This window comes from Dufourea novaeangliae, unplaced genomic scaffold (assembly GCF_001272555.1).
Source record: "Dufourea novaeangliae isolate 0120121106 unplaced genomic scaffold, ASM127255v1 scaffold1, whole genome shotgun sequence".
Taxonomy (NCBI): domain Eukaryota; kingdom Metazoa; phylum Arthropoda; class Insecta; order Hymenoptera; family Halictidae; genus Dufourea; species Dufourea novaeangliae.
This window is the reverse complement of record NW_015373885.1, coordinates 3,501,027-3,527,707: the sequence shown is the minus strand read 5'-3', so window position 1 is coordinate 3,527,707 and position 26,681 is coordinate 3,501,027. Positions and strand designations below refer to the sequence as shown.

At 35.9% G+C, this 26,681-nt stretch overlaps 1 protein-coding gene across 1 annotated transcript in view; it reads left to right on the top strand.

Annotated features, from left to right (window-relative positions):
* The window catches only part of LOC107194024 (FH1/FH2 domain-containing protein 3), a 164,556-nt gene that overhangs the window by 30,578 nt on the left and 107,297 nt on the right, over window positions 1-26,681 (top strand). Inside the window, exon 3 of the mRNA XM_015583584.1 lies at window positions 19,744-19,811. Coding sequence (XP_015439070.1) covers window positions 19,744-19,811 — 68 coding nt within the window. The remainder of the gene's footprint in view (window positions 1-19,743; window positions 19,812-26,681) is intronic.

Sequence of the window (26,681 nt, the reverse complement as noted above, 5' to 3'; positions counted from 1 at the left end):
GCGCAAAAGGTTTCATGTAAATCGACACAGTAGTTTTCGAGAAATATTGATCACCGATTTGAAAAATGTCATTTCGAGAAAAGCGCGTTTAAAACTTCAAGTCAAGCTTACACTTATATAAAATGTTCATTTTTAATTGGATTACCTTGAAACTTGCACAGAATATTCTCGAGATGTCGATTTTTTTGAAAATTTCTGACTGAGCATTACCCCTTAAGCCCATCCTGAAGACCATTCCAACAATCCCTTACATTAGGGATTCGTCCACTGCATGTCGCGATTAAACGCAAGATTTGGTAATTATTAAATCATTTGGAAATTGAATTCAATTCAGCTAAAATTGCCATGATCTAATTATAAATTAAATTTATAGTGGAAAAGTATTCGAAACTATGTATTATATGTATATGCTATTTAAAACGTAGTGTTTAACGTTAATTACAGTGCGAAATACGTCAAGTTGTAAACAATGTTAATGCCCCGACTCAACGGTTTTTTTTCAAATAAACTTTTTTCCACGAAGGAGACTTTAAGAATTATAATAATGATGCTCATGGTAAGCTGCGCGATAGAGTTACACAGTGCTCGTTCAACTTGATATTACGCCTTGAATCGGTCGCCGAGCTGTCTCTAATTATATGCGTCCGCTGAGAAAAGCTAACTAGAGGACGAGTAATTAAATGCGTTTAAGCTGTTGCCTGGAATGTCGTGGACATCCCGAAGGAACATATTGTCTCCAAATTTTGTTACTAACAAATAGAAGATAGTAAAATCTATAAAAAACGAATACAAACAAATATAACCACCGAGAATGTTTACAACGAGTAGAAAAGATATGCGTGCTTCAATTACACACCCGCTTCACAAATGACTAAAATTGAAACTGTATAGAATATAGTCTCATACGAAAAAAATTTAATTATGTAGAGTAAACTATTAGAAATGACCAGCTTGAATATTTCTGGGACCATGGGAATAGGCGAAAAGTTCCTTAAATAATAATTCTTTACTATCATATAAAAGACACCATCCTAATTTGTTGGCAATACAGTTCAGAGACATTTAATATGCTTATTCTTTAAAAATAAATAGGTTGAAAATGAATACTGAAAATTGTTTACAAAATGCTATATTTTCGATCAAATCGAATTTGACCATTCATTGAGACCGCTTTCTATTTTTTAATGACTCTGGTAACATGTCTGCTTATTACTTACCGTTTCCATTTATGGTAAGTATTAATATACATACATATACAACATTGCTTATGAGTAGTAGACTGCGGAAATTTACGCAAATTGACATTGTCAAATACTATCTATAATGCACCTAAAACTTAAAATTGGATTGAATTTGCAATGCTGTACTATTATATGCTGTAACTTTATTAAAATCGTTATTATATTGCAGTTTCCAAGTTAAGAGACACTATACATAATTACATAAACGTCTGTAGTATATTTATGAGTATGTGCCCTCTCATCGAAAAAAGGGGGTAAGTTTCTTTCTCGTATTAATCTTACTTCAGGGATTTACAATAAATGATTATGAATTTTGCTATCTTTATAGCCCTTACTGTGAAGAAAACTAGTTCTCCTAAAAAATTTGGCACATATTGTAGTAAAGACACATATCTATACTCTTTCGATGTAGATTTTCTCAAACACGAAGTTTGAAGCGAACAAATTTCATTCAACATTTTCGACTTAATTGTGCCCAAAGAATCATTTGTTTTTCGGTTGAATCAAAATTTTGGATAACTTTTAATATGAACAGATAGAATCACTTATTGTAACGTTTGAAATATTCTGCATTTGACCTATTCTAGTAATATTAGGAGATAGAATGATTTATTGTAACGTTTGAAATATTCTGCGTTGGACCTCTTCTCGTAATACCAGGAGATAGAATGACTTTTAATGGTTTTCTTCGCGGTTCCCACGTGGTTCGTTCGCCTCTCTTGCAAATAGAACGACACGAAATCCGGCCGCAGCCCCGGTCCTTCGCAGAATTCACCTGCGGGCCGTAGTCGTTCGTTGAACTTCACAAAGGTGGTGGAGATGATCGAAGGTCCAGAAGTAAGCGGCTGAAAAAACATGTAGGACGAAAAGGGTGGGAGGGAAGGGCGATGGAGGATGAACGCCAACGTGTACCGTGCCGTTTTACATATTTTAACGGTTCTTCCTGCACCTCCGGTCCTCGCGAAACCTTCCGGCCCTCCGTTTCGGTTGTTTTCGATGCTCCACGTTGCTTCCTGGTCACGTTTATAATTTATACGAACAACATTCTGCTTCGGCGCAATTTATTAATTGTTTACGATGACTGTTGAAGCTGTAGGAACGCTAACGAGTTCCATAATTATTATTTTGAATGTACGCTGAACGTAATGGTCGCCGAATTTGGTATTGTGATTTTATTTTATTTCATCGACTTTTTGTCAGAGCAATGATGAAATGTTATAGAAAATTAGGCGAATTATTTAGAACAACGGATATTGTGACTATTGTTTGATGTTGAGAAAGATTTTCGAGAGACAAACGGAAAAGTACACGTGAATAGAAATTGTTAACTTATTAAAGGTCTTGGATAAATGTTTTATGTACATACATTCTTGTATGTTAAATATTGTATTTATAATAATATGAGGCAACAAATTTGGTGCAAAGTACGTGTAGGTATGTAGTTTTTATGATATACATTTCACGTTTTCATCATATACAATATTCTAATATTTATAGAACTGGGGTACATCTTTTTAATATTTCGTAGGTTAAGAAGTAAATGACGATATGAGAGATACGCTAATTACTGTTACTACAGTAAAAAGTGCTAATATTCTTCTCCCATATTTACACTGTGGTAAATTTAGATCCCGTAAAATAGAACTGAATTTTTCTCCAATTAACTATTATACAAAACAAGCTATACCTATGCGAATAAATAATCTGTCAATCTTGACTGAATCTAATATTTGTTGTTGTAACTAGTTAAAATACATTGTTTAAATTTTAGACCGTTCTTACATACTGTAGTTTGCTTTTGTAAGTTATTTATTCAATTACAAACTACATCAATATTCTTAGCATTAACTTGGTTTGTTATGAATACAAATTTCAGGTAAGTGAAAATAACAGAGGGTTAGGGTAATTGGACATTCAAATATAAAAGATTCTTGTAATGAAGAATGTGATCTATTAAAACAGTGATTCGCAATGGAAGTTCCTTCGCTTTCGATCGATACTAAGCTATCGGATTCGTTCTTCCTAACTTTTCTCTATGAATTTGGAGTTTCTTGAGTACCAAGTGGAGTTTCGAAGTCAGGTTTACCTTCGCAGTTTAGAAGTGCTGCTTTCTGGTTGTTTAATCTTTCGTTTCTTTTGTATTTGAATTTACCTTTCGGAGTGAATCTTCTCTGTTTACTTCTTTGTTATCAGAAAGATGGCGAAAACTTTTCGAAAGTTTCTTTTTTACGAGTTTTATTAGCGAGGGTAGAACAACGTACGGACACCAGGATTTATTTCCAAATGCTTCGAATAGTTTGTTCATTAATGGTTAATCTTGCTTCTTTTTGTTACAATTATTTGGAAAACAATACTGATCAGAAGTTCAGCTTTCATTTTACAGGATTACTTAAGGAACGCAATCAATTTTCTATTCGACACAACCTTTCCTTTAAAATCTAGTTACATTAAAACATCATAATACAGACCGAACTTCAGCGATGAGGACCTACATATATAGGGTGTCCCAAAATAGCTTCGACTCCCGGAAATAAGGGGTTCCTTGGATGATTTAAAACAACTTTTTCCTTGGCAAAAATGTTATCCAAGGCTTTGTTAACGAGATATTAACGAAAACCCCCGACCAATCAGAGCGCGAGTCTGCTGGCCGAGTTCTCACGGTCGCGTTGTCTACCAATCGCAGCGCGTAGCCAACGCTACCGCGGGAACTCGACCGGCAGACTCGCGCTCTGATTGGCTTGGGTTTCTTTGTTAATATCTCGTTAACAAAGCCTCAGATAACATTTCTGCTAAGGAAAAAGTTATTTCAAATAATCCCAGAAACCCCTCATTTCCGGGAGTCGAAGCTATTTTGGGATACCCTGTATAGTATTCAGTGCGACGTAAAAAAGAATACAATTCTGATATCACTTACGTGACGTATTTAAAGGGTTAAATTTAGAAGGTTACTGTAAGAATGGTACATTTTTATAAAATTACTGCTACGTCAACCAACTCAATGCATTAAATAATTTTGTAATAATGATTTATTATTAATAATCTTAGAGCAATACTGGATCCTCTTATAATACAGTAGAATGTAATAGGGATACAAAAGTGTTCGGACAACAAAATTTTTGAATTATAGAGCAACATTTTTTATCACATGAAACTTCATATATTTTAAATATAATAATACAGATTGTCTTTAGAATCCCATTTCTATGTGCACCTATTATACATAATATTAACAAATAGCTGTACAGTAAGTCATGTATGTGTTGTTATTTACACTTTTATTGTTCGTATGATGGATGTTTGACGTTATATTAAATCTTCGGTTTGCGTTTCAATCTTCTAGTTATACAAATATAGCAATTCACCCCTAAGGAATTTATGTGAGATTTAATTCTGGCCTTGTATAACAATACAAATAAATAAAAAAAGGACACGTTGCTTAGACAGTATAGAATTGACAGAGCGTTCCGATAAGGGGAGTCTCGATAATCGAGATTCTACTATACTTTCCATTTCGTTTTCAACAAGTCAACGATTGATGCACCAAGATCGCAGTATTTCGCGTGTCCTACACGTTTTTCAGTTTCATGGACAGACGTATCGCGAGCAAAATTACCAGACATTTCGTGTGTAACGCCTTCAGAGTAACACGAAGTGGTTCACACGCATCACGTGACATGCGGAATCGGATTTCCCGCACCCTCAGCAACTGCGGCTGAGCTCGCTCGGCCTTGAAATAGATTCCACATTGCGCGTTTCCCTTATACTGTGCTCTTTCAGATAAACGGTAGTCACGATCTATTCAATATGTTCGTGAAATAGGTGGTAATGATGCGAGGCATGTTCTGCATATCGCAGTGACAAATGAATATCGAAGGTGTAAACATATTAAGTGGGCGAATAAGTAAAATGTAAGCAAAGATATTTTGTTGGTTTATTCTGTATCATGTTGGAAATGTTCAAGAGTTGATAGAAATCATAGAAATACGTGAATATAACTTTTCTGGGTTACTAGCATAAATATTTAGTTCGTGCGAAACTGGAGCTCAATGGGCTTCACTTACGATTTTTCAATATTTTTCTATTATACCAAAGAAAGTCGGCTGTAGAAGTAATTAGAAATCATTGTAGGACCTGTAATGAAGATATTTTATTTCAACAGGTATGTAAAAATTGCTTCAAATAATTCGAAAGTGATGATTTTGGTGTTAATGGTTAGCAATATTTCACCAAAACCAGGGTAGGCTAATAAATTACCTATGTAAGTACGTAACATTGACTGAAAACTCTGTACAGTCACCTTATGAGCTTGCAAAATAGAGGTTGAATAACAAGATTAACCAGTCGAATAGATCTATTAATGCATTGTCTGAAAGAAATTTGCAGCATCAATTCAGTCTTCCAAAATTTCGTATGTTTGAAGAAAATAACAGCACATATACATAATTTTATTTAGCTGACTCGAGATAAAAATATATCGTTGCGTTAAAAAACATTGCCGACCTTGATAATTTAAAATAAGGTATCTTTCGGAAAAATCCTTCGACACTGTGTAACGTTTGTTTCGTCCAGTTTTCGTATTTTTAAATCGTCCCAAGTTATTCTGGTATTCTGTGTATCATAACTCAATTCGTATGTACAGGTTTACTTTACTATAAACTAGTTCTCGAATTTCATTCATGGAAACAAAGGAAACGGTTTCTTTAATCTATTATTTTGCATTCCGTTAAGATAAATTAAAAAAACTTATGTTTCCTCCGTTTTTACGGGTTTTATGCATTTATAACGCGTATAAACAATTAAAGCAAGAAAAAGAGAACGTGTAATCAGGTTTAATACAGTTTCTCGTTTATTCTTTATTCAGGAAAATTTGTAGTATAGAAAATTAATTGCTGTTTAAATCCAGCTTTTGTAAATTAATTTACAAGTATTTGAAATTATTAATTCAAAATTATCTGAAAGCAATATTGCATCAGTAGAAAGATTAACGAAATATTTTAATTTATCAAGTTTTGTTATTACTTTTATTGCAATAGAGTTTCTACAAAGTATTCGAATGTTACTATCGTATAAAATACTTAAGAAAATAATTTGTTATCTACCCTGCTTTGCTTTTCAGCATTACCTTAATGTGATTTAAGAATTTAAATAAATATCTCTACTTCGTCAATTTTTTTCTAGACGAATTTGCCTAAGACCTAAGACGTTTTATCCCAGTTTTTCTTCAAAGAATATCATATTATAACCAGCATAGTGTTTCTTTCGTTTGCAAACATTTTAAAACTTAAAACTCTTCTATACTAAACGATTCTTTTAATAAGAGCAAAATTACAAAGCACGTGGTGTTTACTCAATGTAACATTCTTTTATATTTACCCGCCGTAAGTGCATGGCATTGAAGTTACTTGTTACTTAGAATTCGCTTGAGACGCGAAAAATTGACTCACTCTATGTGTACGTTCGATTAATTAAAAACTTGCACCGTCGTAATCACGGAGTCGGTAACCAGTCGTTTACGCGAGCACGCTCGAGAACATGCGAAGTGTGACGCGCAGCCGACACCACGGGCTTTTGCATGCGATTTTCTTTCGTGATGCTCGACGACTTGAAAGCCAGCATCGTGAACGGTTATCAGGGAGCATTTCCGTGCTTCTGATGTCTCACCGGCCACGACGGAAACCGTCCAATTAAAATTCGCTTTTCCTCATTAAGCGGCAGAGACAAGTGAAGGAGTTTTACTGGGTTTTATGGACGTGGTTTCTTAATCCTGTATAAACAACTGTTTGACGTATGAAACGATATTACAGTATTAACTTGCTGATTACGTGTCCTGTAGTAATTTTTTTTTTAGTTAAAAGTGTGAGGGAAAATATTATTTAAATATTAGCTTAATTTAACTCTTGAAATTAGTATTGTTTGTATTAGTTAATTCTGGACTCGTAGTTATGTAATGATGGAATTGGAATATCTTTGGATTCCTTCACATAACGGAGAACGAACTTAGAAATAATCGGTAGTAAATAAATAATGATTAGCAAATTATTTATTGTACCGATATTAACTGAAAAATCTTTTATTATATCGATGTGATCAAATATGTATTTTACTAAAAAATCAAACGGTTACAAGGATCAAACACGGCATAGGAGAACATTTTTTTACGATCATTTTCTTCGAAGCGACTATCGTAAATAAAATTCGTAACGATCGTTATATTGAGAAAGAAATATGTCATTCCATTAAAAAAATAATATTAGTGTGATAAGATTGATGAAAATGATTATAAAAAAATTGTTCTGCTATGTCATGTTTACCCCTTGTAGCCATTGATTTTTCGCTGACAAACACTTTTACATATAACATCGGTACAGCAAGAGGATATTAAAGACGCCTATTTTGAGTTGACGCCCTGTATAATGCATTCATAATGGGTTACTGCAAAAGTTATAAGCTTTAGTGAAAATATTTTGAACATGTATTTTCGTTCCATTCACAATATTGTTTGCAGACTTAACAGATTGAGGCCATTAGACAACAGAAATATATCTTAACAGTTCCATCACATTATTGTATATGATTAAGTAAAGAATATGTTCCAATAGATAGAACGTCTAATTTTTTATCGCGTACGTTAGAACACAAACATTTGCTGATTGTTACCCATAACATGTGGCAAATGAGCGGAAATAAAATTAGAAGAAAACTTCAGAATATTTTATTTCGAATTGCACTGTATAGATACTTATCAGTTGCTCTTGGTGCCTCACAAATTATTTCTGTTTCATATTTATAACCTACTTGCAAACTAGCATTTATTTCCGATAAACAGTGCTTAGGAATAATTTGTAGACAAATTATATCACACAATGCCTGCGATCTACTACAATTATACACATTTGGTGGGATATTTTCTTGTTAGCTGGAACTAATTCAAAATTTCTACGCACGTTACAAATATGATAGGACCTGTATCGCTTGATAGAATTTGTTAGAAAAATTACATATTACACGTATCAATGGTTCAAGAAATCTCTTCCTTTTGACGTTCTCATCATGTCGGTTAAATTTATGAACGTTGGAACACATATCGAATATGCAGTAAATCTTACAAGGCATTAGGAAGCTGCTGAAAGTCTGATGTTCGATTCGGATAACGTTTATGCTACTATGAAGTAACAAACGTAATCCAAGAAATGTAATTTTTCCAAAATATCACACTTTCTTCATACAGACAGGTTGGTAGGTATGAGAGGTGGTATGGTAGGTTATGTAACAGAGTGTAGGTATATCTATTGAGGTAAACTTCTCAGATCGTCTAAAATTTCTCGGTTTCCCCACCAAAACATCGACGGATAGTATCCACCTGGTACCCTAATATAAAAAGTAAATCGCTTAATTACCCACGGACCACTGATCAAACACATTCCAAGAAGATTTCCCGTAAAACCACAAGACACGTTAATCCTTTTACTTCCTAAGAGAAGGTCATTCACCGTTCTCTGAATTTTCGGTGTCGCAACACCACGGCCGACGCCTCGTCCATCGCGAGGCATCAATGAAAGAGAGGATCCACGGCTGCGGAGTTGCAAGCGGCTGGCGCGGCGTTACGAGCCGGTAAGCTTGCTTAACGTCGCGAAGAAAGAGGGAGGAAGCGTCGCAAGAGGGAGAAGAAGAGAGAGAGGCTTCTGCTTATATGGTCACTGATTACGAAGGGGCCAAGGGCCTGAGGGCCTTGGGACCGCTATTCTTAGAAGATGGGTCCTTCTTACCTTTTCTCTCTCGCGCCGACTCTTGGCTTCCGTGTCTGTCCTCTTCCTTCGACTCCGTTGCTTCTCCCCACACCCCCTGATTCCGACTCTTTCGTCTTGTGTACGGCCCCTACAGCGATTCCTAATTACCCGTACTCGCGTATGTTCGTCTCCGTTCTCGTCCTCGTCGTTCCTCCGTCTCCCGGGCCCAGCAACCGACATGCATAATGCATTCAAAGATCGCGTGATAGCGGCCGATTATGCAGTCTCGCGGGCCTCCTTTTTCCGCAAAAGGAGACAGACGCGAATTGGGCGCCGGGGACCGTGACCCGACGAGGGGCGTGGCCGCGCGAAAGAAAGCTGCACCCGGAATAAGAACGCGTGAATAGAAACGATACTTTTCACGCGGACGCAAGGTACTCAGACTCTTCGAGGGTCAATTGAGCTGCGGATTCGAACTGTTTTCGGTTGAGGTTGCTCTTTACCTCATTATCTACCGGCTGTTCTTTAATAGGTTGTAGCAGACCTTTACAGTTTCGGTGTTTCCCTTGCATTTTTGCCTACCAGGTCATAACATCTGCATGACAGAGGTTCAGGGTAGGTTTGAATTACGTCGCCGTCTTCCCAAGTGCTTGAAGGAGAACTTTCTCATTTTTGGGAAAGTCTTGGGAAAATGAAATATGTGTTTTTCTCGTGTAACCATGGGAAGACTGTGGAAACTGGCAGATTGGGCAGAACATGGTCAACCGCCGAACCGTTAACAACGTCTGATACCTCATGGTTTTATTACTATTGTATTGCTTATTTTTTATCAGCTGTTTTAGTGTTGTTATATTCTTGTTAGTTGTGATGCACATTTACTTTAAAGACCCACCCGTGACTATCCTAAAAGGTTAAGTAGATCCAACGATCAGCAGCCAAGGAACTGTTATTAAAGAGTTACAATCGTAGTAGCAAATTACATTCACGGAAAATAGCAAGAACTTTAAAAGAATAACGTACCAGTTTCTTCTTTAACCCTGATTTAAGGGTAAATTAGTACACTTCTCATCTGTAGACACTGAAATTTGAAAGTCTCTTAACACTTTGACTGTCATGTCACCCAAATATGGGTGATACATACATTGCAAAGTGGCTAGATTAAATATCGTTTCCAAACTTTTGCGTAAAACTTATATCGTAGTATAATTTAAAATAAGACCAGTAACCTTTGTTAACGAGACGCAAGTATTTTCGACGATTTATGACTTAAAAAACGATACAAAGCGTGTCTAGCAGCTTACGATCTTTTGCACTGTGGTCATCAACGAGTTAATAGGTTTAGTAGATCCAAAGGTCGACAGCTAAAGAACTATTATTAGATAGTTCAATCATAGTAGCAAATTACATTCTTGAAAAATAGCAAGAACTCCGATCGAATAACGTAGCAATGTATACTTTAAACTGGGTCTAATGACAAATAAATAAGTTTCTTATCTATAGGCATTAATATTTAAAAGTTTTTAATAGTACACGAAGAATGTAGTCCATCTGAAAGAACTGTTCGCAAATGGTACGCTAAATTTACATACGGAAATTTCGATCTTCAAGACTAAAGAACGTTCATTGTTTATTTTTAACAAAACTGACAATTTTTAACAAAATAGAATTTTTTCGTTCCTTGAAAGATGGCGACTCATTGTAAAACAAAATACTACATCTCTTAAAGAATAAGGAAATAATTGCTTTAAAGTGTCGTTATACTTATTTATCTAAAAATCGGTATGATCTTTTCGCACAACACAATGAATGCTGCGGTTGACAAATTGCGATTCTACAAACAAAGGTAACCTGACACATGTAGATTGGAAATTTATCATGTAAGATTTGATTTCTAAGAAAATCGAAATTGTATGGTTATGTGAACGTGTGCTGTTGAGTAGGACTCCGTTATGCGTCTGCCTGTTATTACCATTTCTACTGATTGCAAGGGGAAACATATGTTTGTATTTATAGTGACTCATTGTTAGACATTTGTTTACAGTCTTTCGAAATAACAATTAAATGTAAACATTTTTATACAATTCTTATTTATGTGTCCTCATTACTATATGCTATTGCTATTTATGTATCATCATAACTGCTGTTCTATAATTTTTTGTGATAAATTTTGTTTAACTTTGAACTACAGTTTACAATTTTGTAAGTAATTTGGTTGAAGAAATGCGACCAATACAATGCGACAATTTCGATTTTCTTAGAAATCAAATCTTACATAATAAATTTCCAATCTACATGTGTCAGGTTACCTTTGTTTGTAGAATCGCAATTTTTCAACCGCAGCATTCACTGTATTGTGCGAGAGGAGCATACCGATTTTTAGATAAATAAGTATAACGACACTTTAAAGCAATTATTTCCTTATTCTTTAAAAGATGTAGAGTTTTGTACCGCAGCATTCACTGTATTGTGCGAGAGGAGCATACCGATTTTTAGATAAATAAGTATAACGATACTTTAAAGCAATTATTTCCTTATTCTTTAAAAGATGTAGAGTTTTATTTACATTCTTTCGAAATAACAATTAAATGTAAACATTTTTATATAATTCTTGTTTATATGTCCTCATTACCTTTAGTTCTATAATCTTTTGTGATAAATTTTGTTTCACTTTGAATTACAATTTACAATTTTGTAAGTAATTTGGTTGAAGAAATGCGACCAATTCAATGCGACAAATTTGGAAGCCTTGTATATATGTACATATGTATATGTATACAAATACGTTCCACCCATAAGACTTACGGCACCTGCTATAGTTACGCATTTTGCGCTACATACGTGCTGCTATAGTAACGTTAAACTTTAACTGTTAGAGTTATATTCTAGATAATATTGAATAAATACTATCAATAGCTTTTTATGAATTTTTCATGTTTGTCTCGCAGCTCATAGGTGTCCTAATACAAAGCTGACATTTTTCCAAAACGAAGCTTTAAATTAAAAACTTTTACTGTATATTTTCTACTTATGTTTATCCACGAAATCACCCCCTTTTAGATTATATCGCAACGTGGAATACTTTAGCATTGTAAATTGCTTTAGGTGTTAGTATGTCAGTCTTCGTATCCTCGTTCTTTACTACTATTAATATAATCGATTCACGGTAGGATTTAAGAAGTTTGTTATTCCTAGAATCTTCATGTTATATTTCTAATCTACTAAAAAGAATTTTATATATTTAACATAACTTAATTACACATATGGTTGAGGTGGCTTAAAAATACCGTGAACTGAGGTAGTTATCGAATGATAAAGCAGCAATCGTGAAATGTAATTTTTTTTTACACATTATGAGAAGGACTTTATGTGTTGGAGATAACTTGATTGTCGATTAAGGAGGTCTAAAAAATCGTGAATTGAAACAATTAGTGGATGATGAAGCTGTAATTGTAAATTGAATCGAGCGTTAATAGGAACTTAAAGAGATAAGAAGAGATAACAAATTTTACGGACAGTTGTTGTAAGTAGAGAAGATGTGAACTTAATCTGCCAGTTAGCACGGAAAGAATGGTCGTTTTCACGGAATCGTGAGTCGTTCCTTCGTGAACCAGGCATCGATTGCTATAAACGAGAGACCCAAGGAACGGCGAGTGTACGTGGTCTTTAGCGGAAGGTATTACTTAATAGCGGCTCAAGATTGCAGTCGTCGTCTGCAACGCCGATACTCCTTCCTTCCCAAACGACGATCGTGAAATTACATACGGATCGCTTTCTAATTCTAAACGAGCCACGAACACGGTCTTCATTTTCCGAGCAACTCGCGCAGAACTTATCGGTGCCGCTCACAATCTGATTGAAGCTTTAAAAGCATCGTTAGCTGCACCGATACAGACGACTAAATTGGGTTCAATCGAGGTTTAGTTAAGGTTTCAGCATGAAATATGGATAAGGAAAATGTGAAATATAATAGTATATTTTTTTTCAATTATATTCACAAAGGTCAATTGAATTTTCTTTTTTTTGTGCACACTTGTTAAGAGTTGAATTAATTGGGAATAATTGATGGATAAGTGCATACGTAGATAGAAATGTTTTGCAAAATTTTTTATTTTTACGATGTGTATCAGGCAATGGTGAATATTAATATTAACAAACGTATTAATTTGTGGTCTAACTGATATATGAAATCGTGGCAAAGTGTATGTGTTACCTGTCGTTACAGTAAATGTATGAACGTAATTAAACGTTATAATTAAAATCAAACTTTTTTCAAACTTATTATTATGGAATAATAATCTTTCGTGAGGTAAGGAAATCATATGTGTATAATCACATTCAAAATTCTGTACCATGACTATATTTAATACGATTGTTATTTAAATATAATACAGTTTTGTTGAATTTCGTTCAAATATAATACAGTTTTGTCCAACTTCATTCAAACATAACACAGTTTTGTTCAACTTCGTTCAAAAACAATTCCTAAGGTTTTTATGTTAATAATTTGAATTATTCACAATTTTATAATGGACCAGTGACACACGTTTTATGCATACCTACAACACGTTCTATAATTTTTTCACAAAACTCACTATGTATTTCAATAATATTAACTAAATAATTTTATTTTTCAATATTCAACACAAATATTCTTTTTACGCACTCTTTAGTTTGTACAGATCATCGAATTACAAAGTTGTTTATCTTCCTTCTCCTTCGAGGCTTTTTTTTGCACTTTTGAATACGTCAATATATTTTTTTTGTATCTATTCAGTGTATTACAACCTATGGATCTAATAAATCCTCATTAGTATCAGCGACTGCTGTAAAATCAATTATAATCACAGTATCATAAAATAATAATTTTATTATCCAGTATAGGGTGTAGGGCACCCATAAAACTTTCTAATTGCGTCATAAATTTATTCTACAAATGCTACTGTGTTTTCAGAAGAAATTCCCAGAAATTTCCGTGAACTACGAACACATTCGTCTCTAAATATGCAAATGAATGGCGTTTGTCACCACCGTTCGAAATATCCGCGCGTTAATGCTTGGTCTCTTCGTCTTTTTTTCTCTCGATAGATCCCGACGTTCCGTTATTTTCTAGCGCATTCACGGAAGAATCTATGCTCGTCGATAACGCGATAACGCGTGACTCGACGTAATCTATGGCGTTAAGAGGAGTTGGTGAACGGCAACGATCAATTCACCGGGCCCCGAAGTCCTTGAACCAGACGACTCGTCCTTGTGAATTTGCGAATTACGTTGAGTCACGAGTATGGAAATTAGCTCAATCGGTTAGTCGCCTCGAGGTTTCGGAAAAATACGGGTCTGCGAGGCTGTCGTGGTTTACTCTGTGGTCGATCTCCTTGCGACCAAAGTTGCAGAATCCTTTTTTGTTAACTGGAGACAAAATTATTCCGATTAATAATTTCCTATCATTATTTTACCCTTTAAAACAATGAAAACTCTATGGTATTATCATAGTAATATTTGTTATTGAACTTCGAATATTATGCATTTACAGCATGTAGGGATCTGTAAAATACAATGAAGGATACAACTTTCATCGGATATAACGGGTCCTCTATTTTATTCTGAACCCAATATGATACTTAAGAGAAGAAAGAAATTCGTATATTTGCTCTTGTCTTTATAAATTACTTTAGAAAATATGATTTTCCACGAAAATTCATAATCTAGTTATTATCATTAATCGACAAATATATATTAATTGAATTCAAATAATGACTGATTATTGTTAATTTTATTAAAATAATTATTAAGTTCATGATGATAAAAAGGGTTGTTATTATTATAAACCGACGACAGACATACAACTTTGTGAATGAATTCACAGGAACTAGACTCAAACAGAAATTCGTTTAAGTCAAGGATTCTGAGGTATCGAATAAACGAGAAGCACACGGGTATACGATAAGTATACAATAAGTGCATAAAATATGAAACAATATAATTCATTACAAAATTGTACAATGCATGCATTTTATTTCAGTATACATATGTATAGTATATACGTATAGATATCCTTTCGTATCTTACAATCATTTTGCTAAATTCCAATTATTATTTCTTAAAATAGATAATAGACTTTCGGGACACCCCATACATTCATTTCGTTCCGTACCATCTATAGAAACATGAGATTCGAACAGGACAGAAGTGAAAATTATTCGCATTGATATCCGTACGAAGCAATTATCAGCGTGAAAAGGATCGCGATGCTCGATTAAGCGCGTATTCAGTCGCGCGATCGGAACCATGGCAATCAATGTATCGCCGTGGGACGTCGCGTAAAATGCATTCCGACAGTTCCCCCTAGTTTTTGTTTCTTTATTCAACGACAGCGGCGGCGCCGGCGCGCGCTTATTTCTTCGAGTTCCCTCTCTACGATAATGCATTTTCCGATTTTTCACCGGCGATATCTCCCTTTTCCTTTTCCTCTCTTTTTCCTTTCCACGTCCACGTTTATTCTTCTTTTTTCCCCCCGCCCCACTCCGTTCCTTGAATTTCCAGCAGGCTGGAAAATCTCGACGCGACCACGCCGTGCTACGGGAAATTGAATTTAGTGCGCCGCTGGTGAAATGGAACTCAATTATTAGTAATACAGTCGAGCCGCGATTGAAAAAGAATGACAGAACGAGCTGGGGCGAAAAAAGGAACGAGAGGGGAAAGGGTGAGCGCGAAAGGGGTTTGGAGGGTTGGGGGGGGGGGGGGGGGGGGGGGGGGGGAATCGGACGGAGAGTTATTGTCCCGATATGAAATCGTCCGCCAAAGATTTCCATGCAATATTACGAGTGATTTCAGATGGATCGATGAAAATTAAAATGGCTGGGCGCTTGGACCGTTTTACGGAACAAAAAACCCTCTATCGCGTTGCAAAATAGCAATTTTCGCAGATTCTTTAGGTCCCTATTATGAGTATAATACGGTAGGGCCTTATCTGGGACTTCTCCGACCGAATGCACCAAACCTGCGAAAATGTCAAACACGTGGTCTATTGTTAGCTTCATAGTTAGGAATCTCCCGAAAGGACAATACACGAAGGGAAGGGGGCATCAGTTCCCTCATTCCACACTTTTCAACCAATGAAATATTTGTCAGTGTCTCCTACCCTCAAGACATTCCGCCAATCACACAATTATAACCATTACCTTCGTGCAACATCGAAAATTAAACATCACTTCTCATCAATCGATCGACTCAAACATATCTTCTTAAAAAGTACATAAGTCATTCTCGTCGTATTTACAAGTTCCAATAGTTTGTTCAGTTGCTGTAAAGTAAATACATTCATACAGTATGTTTGGTTTAAGTGTACGCACACTATTATTTCTCTAACTATTGAAAATGCGACAAAATGTTTCATATAAAAGTTTTTTGATTTTATGGAGCAAACTTAACAGAATGTTTGAATTTCCTTTTTAATTGTTATTTACAGAGATTTTAATAATAAAGTAATTTTTTAAATTGAGATTGCATATTTTTATTATTGCCGTGTTATTAAGTATTTCAATACAAATTCAACGACATATTTAAAAATTCTGTTTGAATAATAATGTTTCAAATTCGGTTAGCACCTTTACCTATAATGTATGATCTACGAAACAAGAAACAATGTCATTGTTTTCATATTATTGTTCGAAGAAACCTACCAAATATGTCATTGAATTCATATTGAAATGCTTAATACCATGGCAATAATAAAAATATGTAGTTCGATTAAAAAAATTACATTATTATTAAAATCTCTATAAGTAGCAATAAAAAAATCAATATTTTATTATATGTTCTCCATAAAATCACATAATATACATATGAAACATTTTTTCGAATTTTCAATAAGTACAGAAATAACAGCGTGTATACCAGCGCTGGGCAGCGTAGGGGCCTTCACGCGCCTATTTCCTCTTCCAACCTTTCTTTCGCACCGTGTGCCTTCTTAGGAACAAAGAAGCCCGGACTCTTGTCTCTGTCACTCCATGGTAACGGTGGACGGTGGTGGGGACAAGTTTTAGCTTCCGGGAACCAACTTTGCCCACCATTGGGTATAATCTTAAATCTGACGTACTGTATACTGTCTACTCAACCATCGAATTTATTGTTTAAATTCATTAAGCACTAATACTCAGACACGGTTAATTCGGTGTGTAAAGTATACGAGCAAGTTTTGAAATAGAGTTCAAATACTTTCCGTTCGATACACTCCCCACGAGTGTATTTTACTTTTCCCCTACGATGGCTAGATTCTATGTTAAATAATTAATTTCCTTGGTTCCTTTGTACGGATATAATGGGCGAATTCGACAGAAGACGGGCGTACAGTGGAAAGAAAATCAGTCTTAGAAGACCCGCGAAACGATCTGGTTCGACCTAAAGCAAAGTTGATAATCAACAAGACCCTGCCGGAGTGTCGACAACGTCTGACGTCGGGAACAAAAACGGTCCCGGTGTCACGCTTTGTTCTTGATCTTCCTACGCTGATCGAACTTCCTGGTGGCTTGTGGCAGGCTGGGATGTTGCAGCTTTGAACGCAAGCGTCGGATAGCATAGCTCGGAGGCGCCGTTAGTTTGGAGGACATTGTGAGATAGTTCGTTTGATGGTGTAACGTTTTTTAAACCTATGTTTTAAAAATATAGGTTGCGCAGTTAAAGCATGGAATATTTAACACAAATAGTAGCAGTTCATGTCTCTAGTTTAATTAGGATTGTGCACTCATTTAATTAGTCTTTATAGAGAATGTCTCACTTCATGTGATTAATAGACTGTGGATCCTTATGAAAAATGTCGTTTTGCAACGTAATTTATATAGACGAATGTAGAAATAGGAAATTCTTTCTTCTCTTAGGGGTCTTAGTGGATTAAAAATAAAATAAAAGATTACTTGAAATTGCTCGAATTTTAATTCTTGTACTGCATTTTATATATTTCTACAAAATGTTAATAAATACGAGGGACACTTTCATAGCATGGATTTTACATGCAAAACTAAGATGAAAATCAATAATGATGAAATGATTTGCGTGCGTGGCTTCGGTTTCCGAGTTATTAATTGTTGAAAATATGGGCGAGATACGCGTAAAATACGTTTATCACAGTCAAACCTGATCAGTCGCAATCATGAAACTCGAGTTCAAGAAAATAATTTTTAACTTCGTTGCAACATAGATTAGCCCTAGAATGTCCGAGCCTCGAGCTGTCACGAAAACGCCGGGGGGGGGGGGCTTTGCGAACCCACACTTTTTACATATTTCTCCTAAAAAAAATTATTTTTTAATGAAAATTTTATAACATTCGAGTATATTATACATTGTAACCAAGATAGCATATGTTTTTCCTTAAAATTATTTTTTATTTATATGTACTTGTAAAATAGAATGGTAGCGTAAAATAGTATACTAACATGTAACTAGTCGGAATCTGATTCTTCTAATTCTTCCATTACATAGTTCGATTCTTCGTTCTGTGATCGTTTGTTATTTGGAGACAAGAAAGGTATAATATACATATCATGTAATAAGACGTACTTAATAAAGTTTCTTTTTCTTATGCACAGTGTTCTTCACATATAGTAACGAGAACGTTTGAATATTAAACATGAACATGTATACGACAATAAATAATTTTTTGAACACTTTTTGCAGGCGGTAAATAGTTATAATTTTACACTATTCGACTTGTAGGTTCGAGGAGCGCATCCGTCCCCTTGGGCGCTCTAGGGTTAATAAAAAAACATTTCTTACGTGTAAACTTTCAATAAAATAGTAATCTGTAAGCTACTGGGTGTACATACGCACCACTTACAATCAACATAACGACTTGGCCTACTCCAGGTGTATCAGCTCATCTATACCACTTTCGTCAGAAGTCTAAAGCATAGAACAAACCAATCTAAAGTGCTATAGGCAGCACTCCTCCACATACATAATGCGACATTCTTACAGACACACGTCATCGTTTAATCGAATCGAGTCAGTAACTATAAACAAAGGGAGCTGATGAGTATTTGGGTAGAACAGGCCCAGAAACAGTTACTAACCAATAGTTGGGCTCAGCACCTGTGTATTTTGATTACTTTTACTGACTCGCCTCATTGGATGAGGTATAGTTGTTGGATGACTAACCATCTGTTAGTCTTGAATCAACAGAGCGCTAGCCTGATAACTTCTATGCATCTGCCGTTTCTCAAATACGTTATCCGTCATCGCTTCGCTTTCCATTTCAAAGTCTGGTTTTGTACAAAGTTCGGTTTTTTTCCTATTTAGTTGCTAAGGGCCTAAGGTCATTCGGCTCCCTCCTAATACTACTTTATATAAGCACCCCGGAAAGATGCGCAGGGCAGATCTAATTCAGACACGAGACTCGCAACATCGTCGGTAACAACTCAATTCCATAGTATAGTGTACTTAGTCGTGTCTAAATGCAAGTCGTTTGTTATAAGCCTTGCAGTTTCTGAAATACATTTATTATATTGTCATCGGTGTATTATCGACTTGCCGGGTTTCCAATATAGTGTTCAATTTACATTGACGATAATAATAAAATCATAACCAGACTCTCTTCGTTGAAGCAAACAAGCTCTCGAGTATCTTCGCTAAAAGAACGATAGACCCTCGATAAAAGTGTGGTTTGGGGGTGGGGTCCAGTTGTCCGTTCTCGGTGCCGTGCCCGGCACCAAGACCGAACAATACACCACAGGTCCGTTCGGTATTATTATAATAAATGGTTGCGTGTTGCTTGTCTGTTGCAGAAAAATTGCTGAACAGCGAGGGCCGCGAGCTGCGACGGGCTCTCTTCTCCCTCAAGCAGATCTTTCAGGTGAGTTTACAATTCGCGATATACCTGCGGGGATCTCTCCCTCCCTCTCTCTCTGACCGTGCCACGGCGAGGATCGAGAGAATGGACGGCCCCGTGCGTTCGAGTGAGACAGGTGTAGGAAGGGAACGACAAAGGAGAAAGATCGGACAGGGGGTGCAAGAGCAGAGGACGGAAAGAGAGGTGGTAGAAAGGATGCAAGAAGAGGAAAATATATTAGACGGATGGAGAGGGGAATCTGAAGGGAGCAAAAGGGGCAGACAGGGGCTATTTTTATGCGAAGCTACTCGCTCGACGAGTAAATATTTGCATGGCGGTTCGAGCGAGTGCATTTTCTCCTTCCCCCCACCTTCCCCTCCAGCGCGCGGCCGTCTGCTTCTTTCAGGCTCCGGGTTCCCTTTCTATCCTTCCTATCCTTCCTATCTCGATAACCGCGGCCCTTTGTCTCGCAAATTCGTTATTCCTTGGCGTGAGGCATGCACGTCGCATTCCAATAATTTTCGCCGACATTGTGCGCGACAGCTGAGAATAACCCGTTGCCTGGGTACACACGTAACGGCTGCCGTAATCCGTGGAGCCCGGGCGGCGTAGTGGCGCGCGAGAATCTCGTGTATCGGAGAAGGTGAAGCGACCTTATTTTTTCTTTATCGACCATGTGTGCGGCTCGAAAGAAAGTTTTGCAGATGAACCTGTTGGTTAGATGAGACTCCTCTTGTTAACTGTTTCAAGCACAGGGATTTTGCAACAAAAAATATGCTTTGTACAGAAATTTTTGTAATGTGTTAAGTGTGACGAAATAGTTTTATTTGAATAATTTTTTGTTTTTAGTAATTTTACGATTTAAAGGTGGCGTGAGTAACGGCCCACCATGCACATTCGAGCATTAAAAAAGTGGGACATTTTGCGTACCACTATGCTTCAAAGAGTTTAGGATCCATCTTGATATATTCGAAAAATACCACATTTTATGAGAGTTATTTTTGAGTGATAAAACACTTTTCTCAATCAATTTTTCAAATTGATGCAGAGACACATGTGAATAGCATGTACAATTTTTTTGATTTTTTCTTGGAAAACAAGTATGGCGATCGAGGGTATACCTTGCCATGTACGGCTGGACACACATGATTTCTAATGAGCAAGTTTCTGAAACGAACTTTGAACAATGGAATATTAAACAAATGTAAGTTGGCTATCGTACGACATAGAATGTTTTCAATAATTTATAATATGTTTTATCTGACTTATGCATAAATAAAGTAACATCTTGCGAAAAAATGAACTTTCTGCTTCAAAGTGTCGCCAATTCCTTGCTTTTTAACGAAGCAAAAAATACTATGCACTGTTTGATATATTGTATCACCTGTTGATCTAAGAGTAGTACATACGTATGTACTTGTATATCATTAGCAAAGATCATTATGCTATGTCAGTAGCGTGTCAGAAAAAAAATAAACTTTGAATGTAAGCTTCATTTATTGAAAGTTTAAATGTAAGCTTCATTTATTAAAAGTTTAAATGTAAGCTTCATTTATTAAAAGTTTAAATGTAATCTTCATTTATTAAAACTTTGTATGTTAAGGTGAAAACTAAGTTTGAAAATTATGTGAAAGAGTTTAAAATCTCCTATTTCATAAAGAAAACATTCAAACTTATGTGAATAGAAATGGTTCTACTACAATTTTTTATTACCATAAGTCCTGTATGAGCCATTCCACGTCAAAATGCACAGGGAATTGCGGTCATAGTCACTGATTTTTTTCAGATTTACAGCATTTGTTGATAACGAAAAAATGAACCATGTCAAATTTTAACTTCCATTATTAGCGTGTGTTGTGCGCTTGGATTGAAGTGGTGTGTTGAAATTAACTCTGTAATTTCAACAGTGGTTATCAATAAATGCTGTAAATATGCAAAAAATCGGTGACTATGATCGCAATTGTACAATATGGATCGAACGTACTATTACTATTCATATATTGTTGCGTGGGCGCGGCATGACTTCCAAATAAATAGACAATGTTTATAAAAAGGAAGAATTATTTATTTGAAGAGGAGGAGTACTTATGTTGACACGTCTTTTCTGTACCACGACTCTACGTTGTCCCTGTTTTGGATATCGTCGTTTCGATACATTATACAATACGTGCTACCTGTCGGATAACAGGTAACAATATTATTATTTTGTAATACAATTTCCACTAGACCAGAATCAAACTATTATATTAAAACTAGCATTTATTTTTACTTTAATCAACTTTATCAATTTCTTGATCAATTTTTATTAAGGGGTTATGCCTACCTATAGGTAAATATTGAAAAAATCGATTTTTGAGTTTTAATATTTTCTTACAGTACATTATTTTCGAAATATTGTGTGAAAGTTTGAAATTGATCCGACCTAAATTGGCGGAGTTACGCCCGTTTAAAGTATACGGCTTTGGAAGTTTCGGAGCAGATATAAAGTGGTAGAATCCCTTTCTAGGGGTGCGTGAGTCATGAATGCTGTGCCCCAATGCAATTTATGGTTGGTTAGTAGTAATACTAAGAATAATTATATATAAAAAATTTGCATTGATTCGGTTGTAAACCTGACTTGAAACTTTAAACGTATCTTTCTCAAAACCACATTTTCCAAATCGGTGACCACAATATCTAGAGAACCGCTGCACCAAACTGATTCAGCTTTGGTGGACTCACTCTATACGTCAAAATCGAGTGCCTTTTATTTTATAGATCAAAAATGAACAATTTTTTGTGGCGAAAATCGGTACTTCGATTTTGGACAGCCGCCATTTTGTCGTAAATTAAATTTTCAAAATAATGAACGATCGGGCACTAGATAATTTAATATATTAATTAAATTTGCTCGGATTTTTTATTTTGGATAAACGAACTCGAATTTACAGTGGTCACCGCAAAACGCTTACAATAAAAACGCTGCCAGGCGATCGTTGATATTTCCCCTACTTACTCATATTTTGCATTGAAGAAATTATTATAAGCATTGTAAAATGTACACTTTCGAATACAATGATGTATGTTTAAAAAAGTCTTCAAGTTTTTTAAAAATAAATTCCGAAAGTAGGGGAAAGGTGTCTAAAACGATCCCTCGGGGTAAAATGATTCCTGGCTGCCCTGTGACTATTAGTGATGTTATAGCGTAATGTCGTTCTACAGTAGTTGTCCCCGCACGTCACTAGTCGTTGCTCGAAGTGCCATGTGAATATCAGTGCTCTGTGTGTTGTCCACAAGAAAAATTAAAAATTACTGCAATTTATCTAAGATAAGGTCTTTTTCAATGTTGTGTAACTTTTGTCATGAACGGTTTAATGTGACAGCTGCTTCTTGCGCGGATTTAACCACAATTCAATAATAAGTTAATTAATGTTTCGTTACCCCATGTAATAAATTGAGGTTATATTCAACCACTGAATGTAAGTTGGGTGTTTGGGGTCATATGATTCCTCTACAGTAGGATAAAATGATCCCAGGAATCATTTTACCCATATGCTATATTATTGTTTTTTTGTTTTAGTTACAATGCCCCGTCAGTATGAAAGAAAAACAACGCGTCAAAGCTGCTTTTATTTAAATAAAATGTAATAAATGAAATGCTTTTTTTTTGTAATGTATGTGTATAAAATTATCCCCGGGGATCATTTTATACACATATATTACAAAAGGAACCTTAAATATGCCTTCAAAGAAATGTGAATAAAAAATATAATTGATCGGGTAGCTAAATTTTATTTAAGCCAATGATAAGATAGATGGACTAACTTACAAAAACTACTTTACTTTTATTTAAATAATGAGCATTGGTATTTTTTATACAAATTACGTCTTAAAGGGATTGTTTTAGACACCTTTCCCCTACATGTCTTTTTTCGAGCTCGCAGGTAGGCATAACCCCTTAAATGATTTCTTGCGACGCGTTTTACACGTTTTATACATGTAAATGAATAATATTCGCGACTTGGTTATTGCAAAGGAAGCGTTAAATTTACCCTTGTTTTGATTAAATACTGTACCAACAAGTTAATATCTAACATAGACAAGCACTATATTCGCGCCCTTCAATTTCTTATTTTGGTATTTTTAGTCGGATAAGAGAAAATTATGTTTATCATATCGAGAAAAAATGAAATTTGATGTAGGTAGTATCAATATTGTTTAATGAGCGGGGATCAAATTTTCAACCTCAACGGGAACAAATTTGAGTCGGAAATGTAATCCATTTCAACTTTCCTTCCGCCGTTTCCGGAACGAAAAGTAAACTCCGAAAGATCGTGTTTATTCGAGGCCTGACTTTCTTAACTCTTTTTCTCTCCTACAATTAAATCTCGCAATTAGCCGGACGAAAAGATATCCTTTTCTCCCATGGCGTTCAATGTTGAGAACTTCCCGGTAAAAGAAATCCCATTAGACCGGAAGCTATCGTTGTCCCTAAGTGATGGATGAGTTTATTGCAGAATTATATTAGATTCGTGATGAATGGATCTGGTGTCAAACGCGGTGCTCGATAATCCGTTGTTAGACCAAACTGTTGTAATTTCTCACTGATTAGGAACTTTAGATTCGAAGTTCTTTTACTTTGTCAATTTCGAGTCTCGTTGTTTATAACGTATAAATTTCCCTATTTTTTATGTATAGGAAGAATTAAACTAGTGTATGCATGTAATTCGTAAAAGGAAAGAAAAATGTTATACAATTAATGAACGTAGCTTAGTGAATCGATTATTCTGAAAATACAGTAATGCTTCAGTAGTAGATTGTGATCGTAGATTATCGGTGAGTTTTTTTTACTGACACTGAAAACCTAATATTTCACGCATAATCGAATTTATCTGTCGTAGCAATACAGCAGAGAGAATTATTGAAAATGGAGGATAATGGATATACAGGGACCTCGCGATTATTGTCCAGAACTCGGGTCCGCGCTGGGACAATAATCGTGGACTACGTGAAACACTTCTGACCCTCGTAAATACGGTTTTTGCCCGAAGCTCGAGCCTCGGCAACTCGCCTTTGTAGTATTCGGAACGTAGAAAAGGACAAGCGTGTGAAAAACAGAGAGAAAGTTTCTGTTTCCATTCGACTCGACTGCGTGGCCGGTCTGTGACACTCTCGCCGACCAGAGATGGGCAAACTTTGTATCTAAATAAAAATTTTGAATAATGAATAAAAGATAAAAAAAATTTATTCGTTATTCGAAACTTGCATAAAAAAAGTATCTTTATTTGACTAGCGTCGATTGAATAAATTTATTCAACGAGAATTATCCGACGAATAAAAGATACTTTTTTTATTCGGGGCGTTTTATTCATAGCGTCGATGATATTTTCATACTTATTTGTATCTTTTATCAGACGTAGATGAGATAAGGAATCACGCACGAATGAAAATTTAAACTTTTCCAATTTTCAATATATATTAATGAAAGTGTCATTTCGTGCACATTCGTATTCAGATCATAAAAATCTACCAAAAATGCCTATTAACAGTTATGAGGTATTGTACTATTAATATTTTATATTAATTATTAACACTTTCTACATATGCACATAAGTAAATAAAATTGTGTCGTGCTTGGTATCATTTTAATCAGAAAAATCTCACCAATATGTTCATAAAAGTTTCATTAATAAAGAACCATAAATAAAAATGTTTTATCGTTGCATTAGTATGGTCTCATCGACACCCGGGAATGTAACCTTTTTGTGCGGTCCCAAGTTCAGTGTTCGGCTTGTGAATGGGAAGCCGCCTCGGCGCGCCGGGACAACAAAGTATGTGCTTGTCGAGTTCTACCCCCCACCCCTCTCCTCTGGTTGTGGACGTCGCCTGGACACTAATCGTGGATCAACAATCAGTCAATAATCGCGATGTCCCTGTACAGGGTGTCCCACTTAAGATTGAACACCTACATATCTTTTTTATTTTTAATGATATGAGAAATGTTTCAAACACAATTCTTTTCGAATTTTGTTTAGGTCGCAGGAATTTTTTTAACAGACAGCATACACTTTTTATTGCATCATGCAGCATATGTTAACCTGTGCATTCTTCAATTGATGTATTGTCGGCATAATAAGTCCGTTCATTGTTGAAATTATTTTTTGTAAACCAACCTACGAGAATGAAGATTTGCTTAAATCACGTCCGCAAGCTAGTAATAAGTTAGTACATTATACTATTCTGTGCTTTACTTTTGATACATTGAATTTCACGTTTAGAACTCCACCAAACCAATTATCTTCTTTGAACCACTCAATTCAAATAAAAAGTCATTCTAAACGAATCGAAATCCCCCCAATGTGAAATTCAATTGTTCCCTGCACAAAAGTAACAAACCACTTTCCGTATCCCAAGTTACTCTACCGCCCAGGTTTGTTTACGATTCCCCCGTTTCTCCCCGTCCACGAACCAGCGAAGACAATTCTCAAATTCTTTCGTCCGCTGATACCTTATCGTTTCAATTATCAAGCCGGCTAGCTGCGAAATTAATTACAAGCCCCCGTTCTCCCTCCGGGTTCCGTTCTCGGTCTCCATTTTTCCGAGCGAGCTAGCCTCCTTTGGGATTTATCGGGTCAGTCATCGCTGGCGCAACGGTTCAATTTCGCTTTCTTAATCCCGGCCCAGCTAATCGAGCTTGCGTTCACTCGAGTCTCGCGTAAACTTCCCGTGGTTTGTCCCGGAGGCCAGGGAACAACGGAGTCCGACAAGATCGCGCAGACGAGTCCTCCTCCTTCTAACCTGTCGCTGGAAACAACCGGGTTTAATCAAACTTGGCTAGATTTTCCATTACGTCCGTGACTTTACGCCCGCAGCGCCATAACTAATTCTATTTACCCCTCTATTTACCCCTCCCGG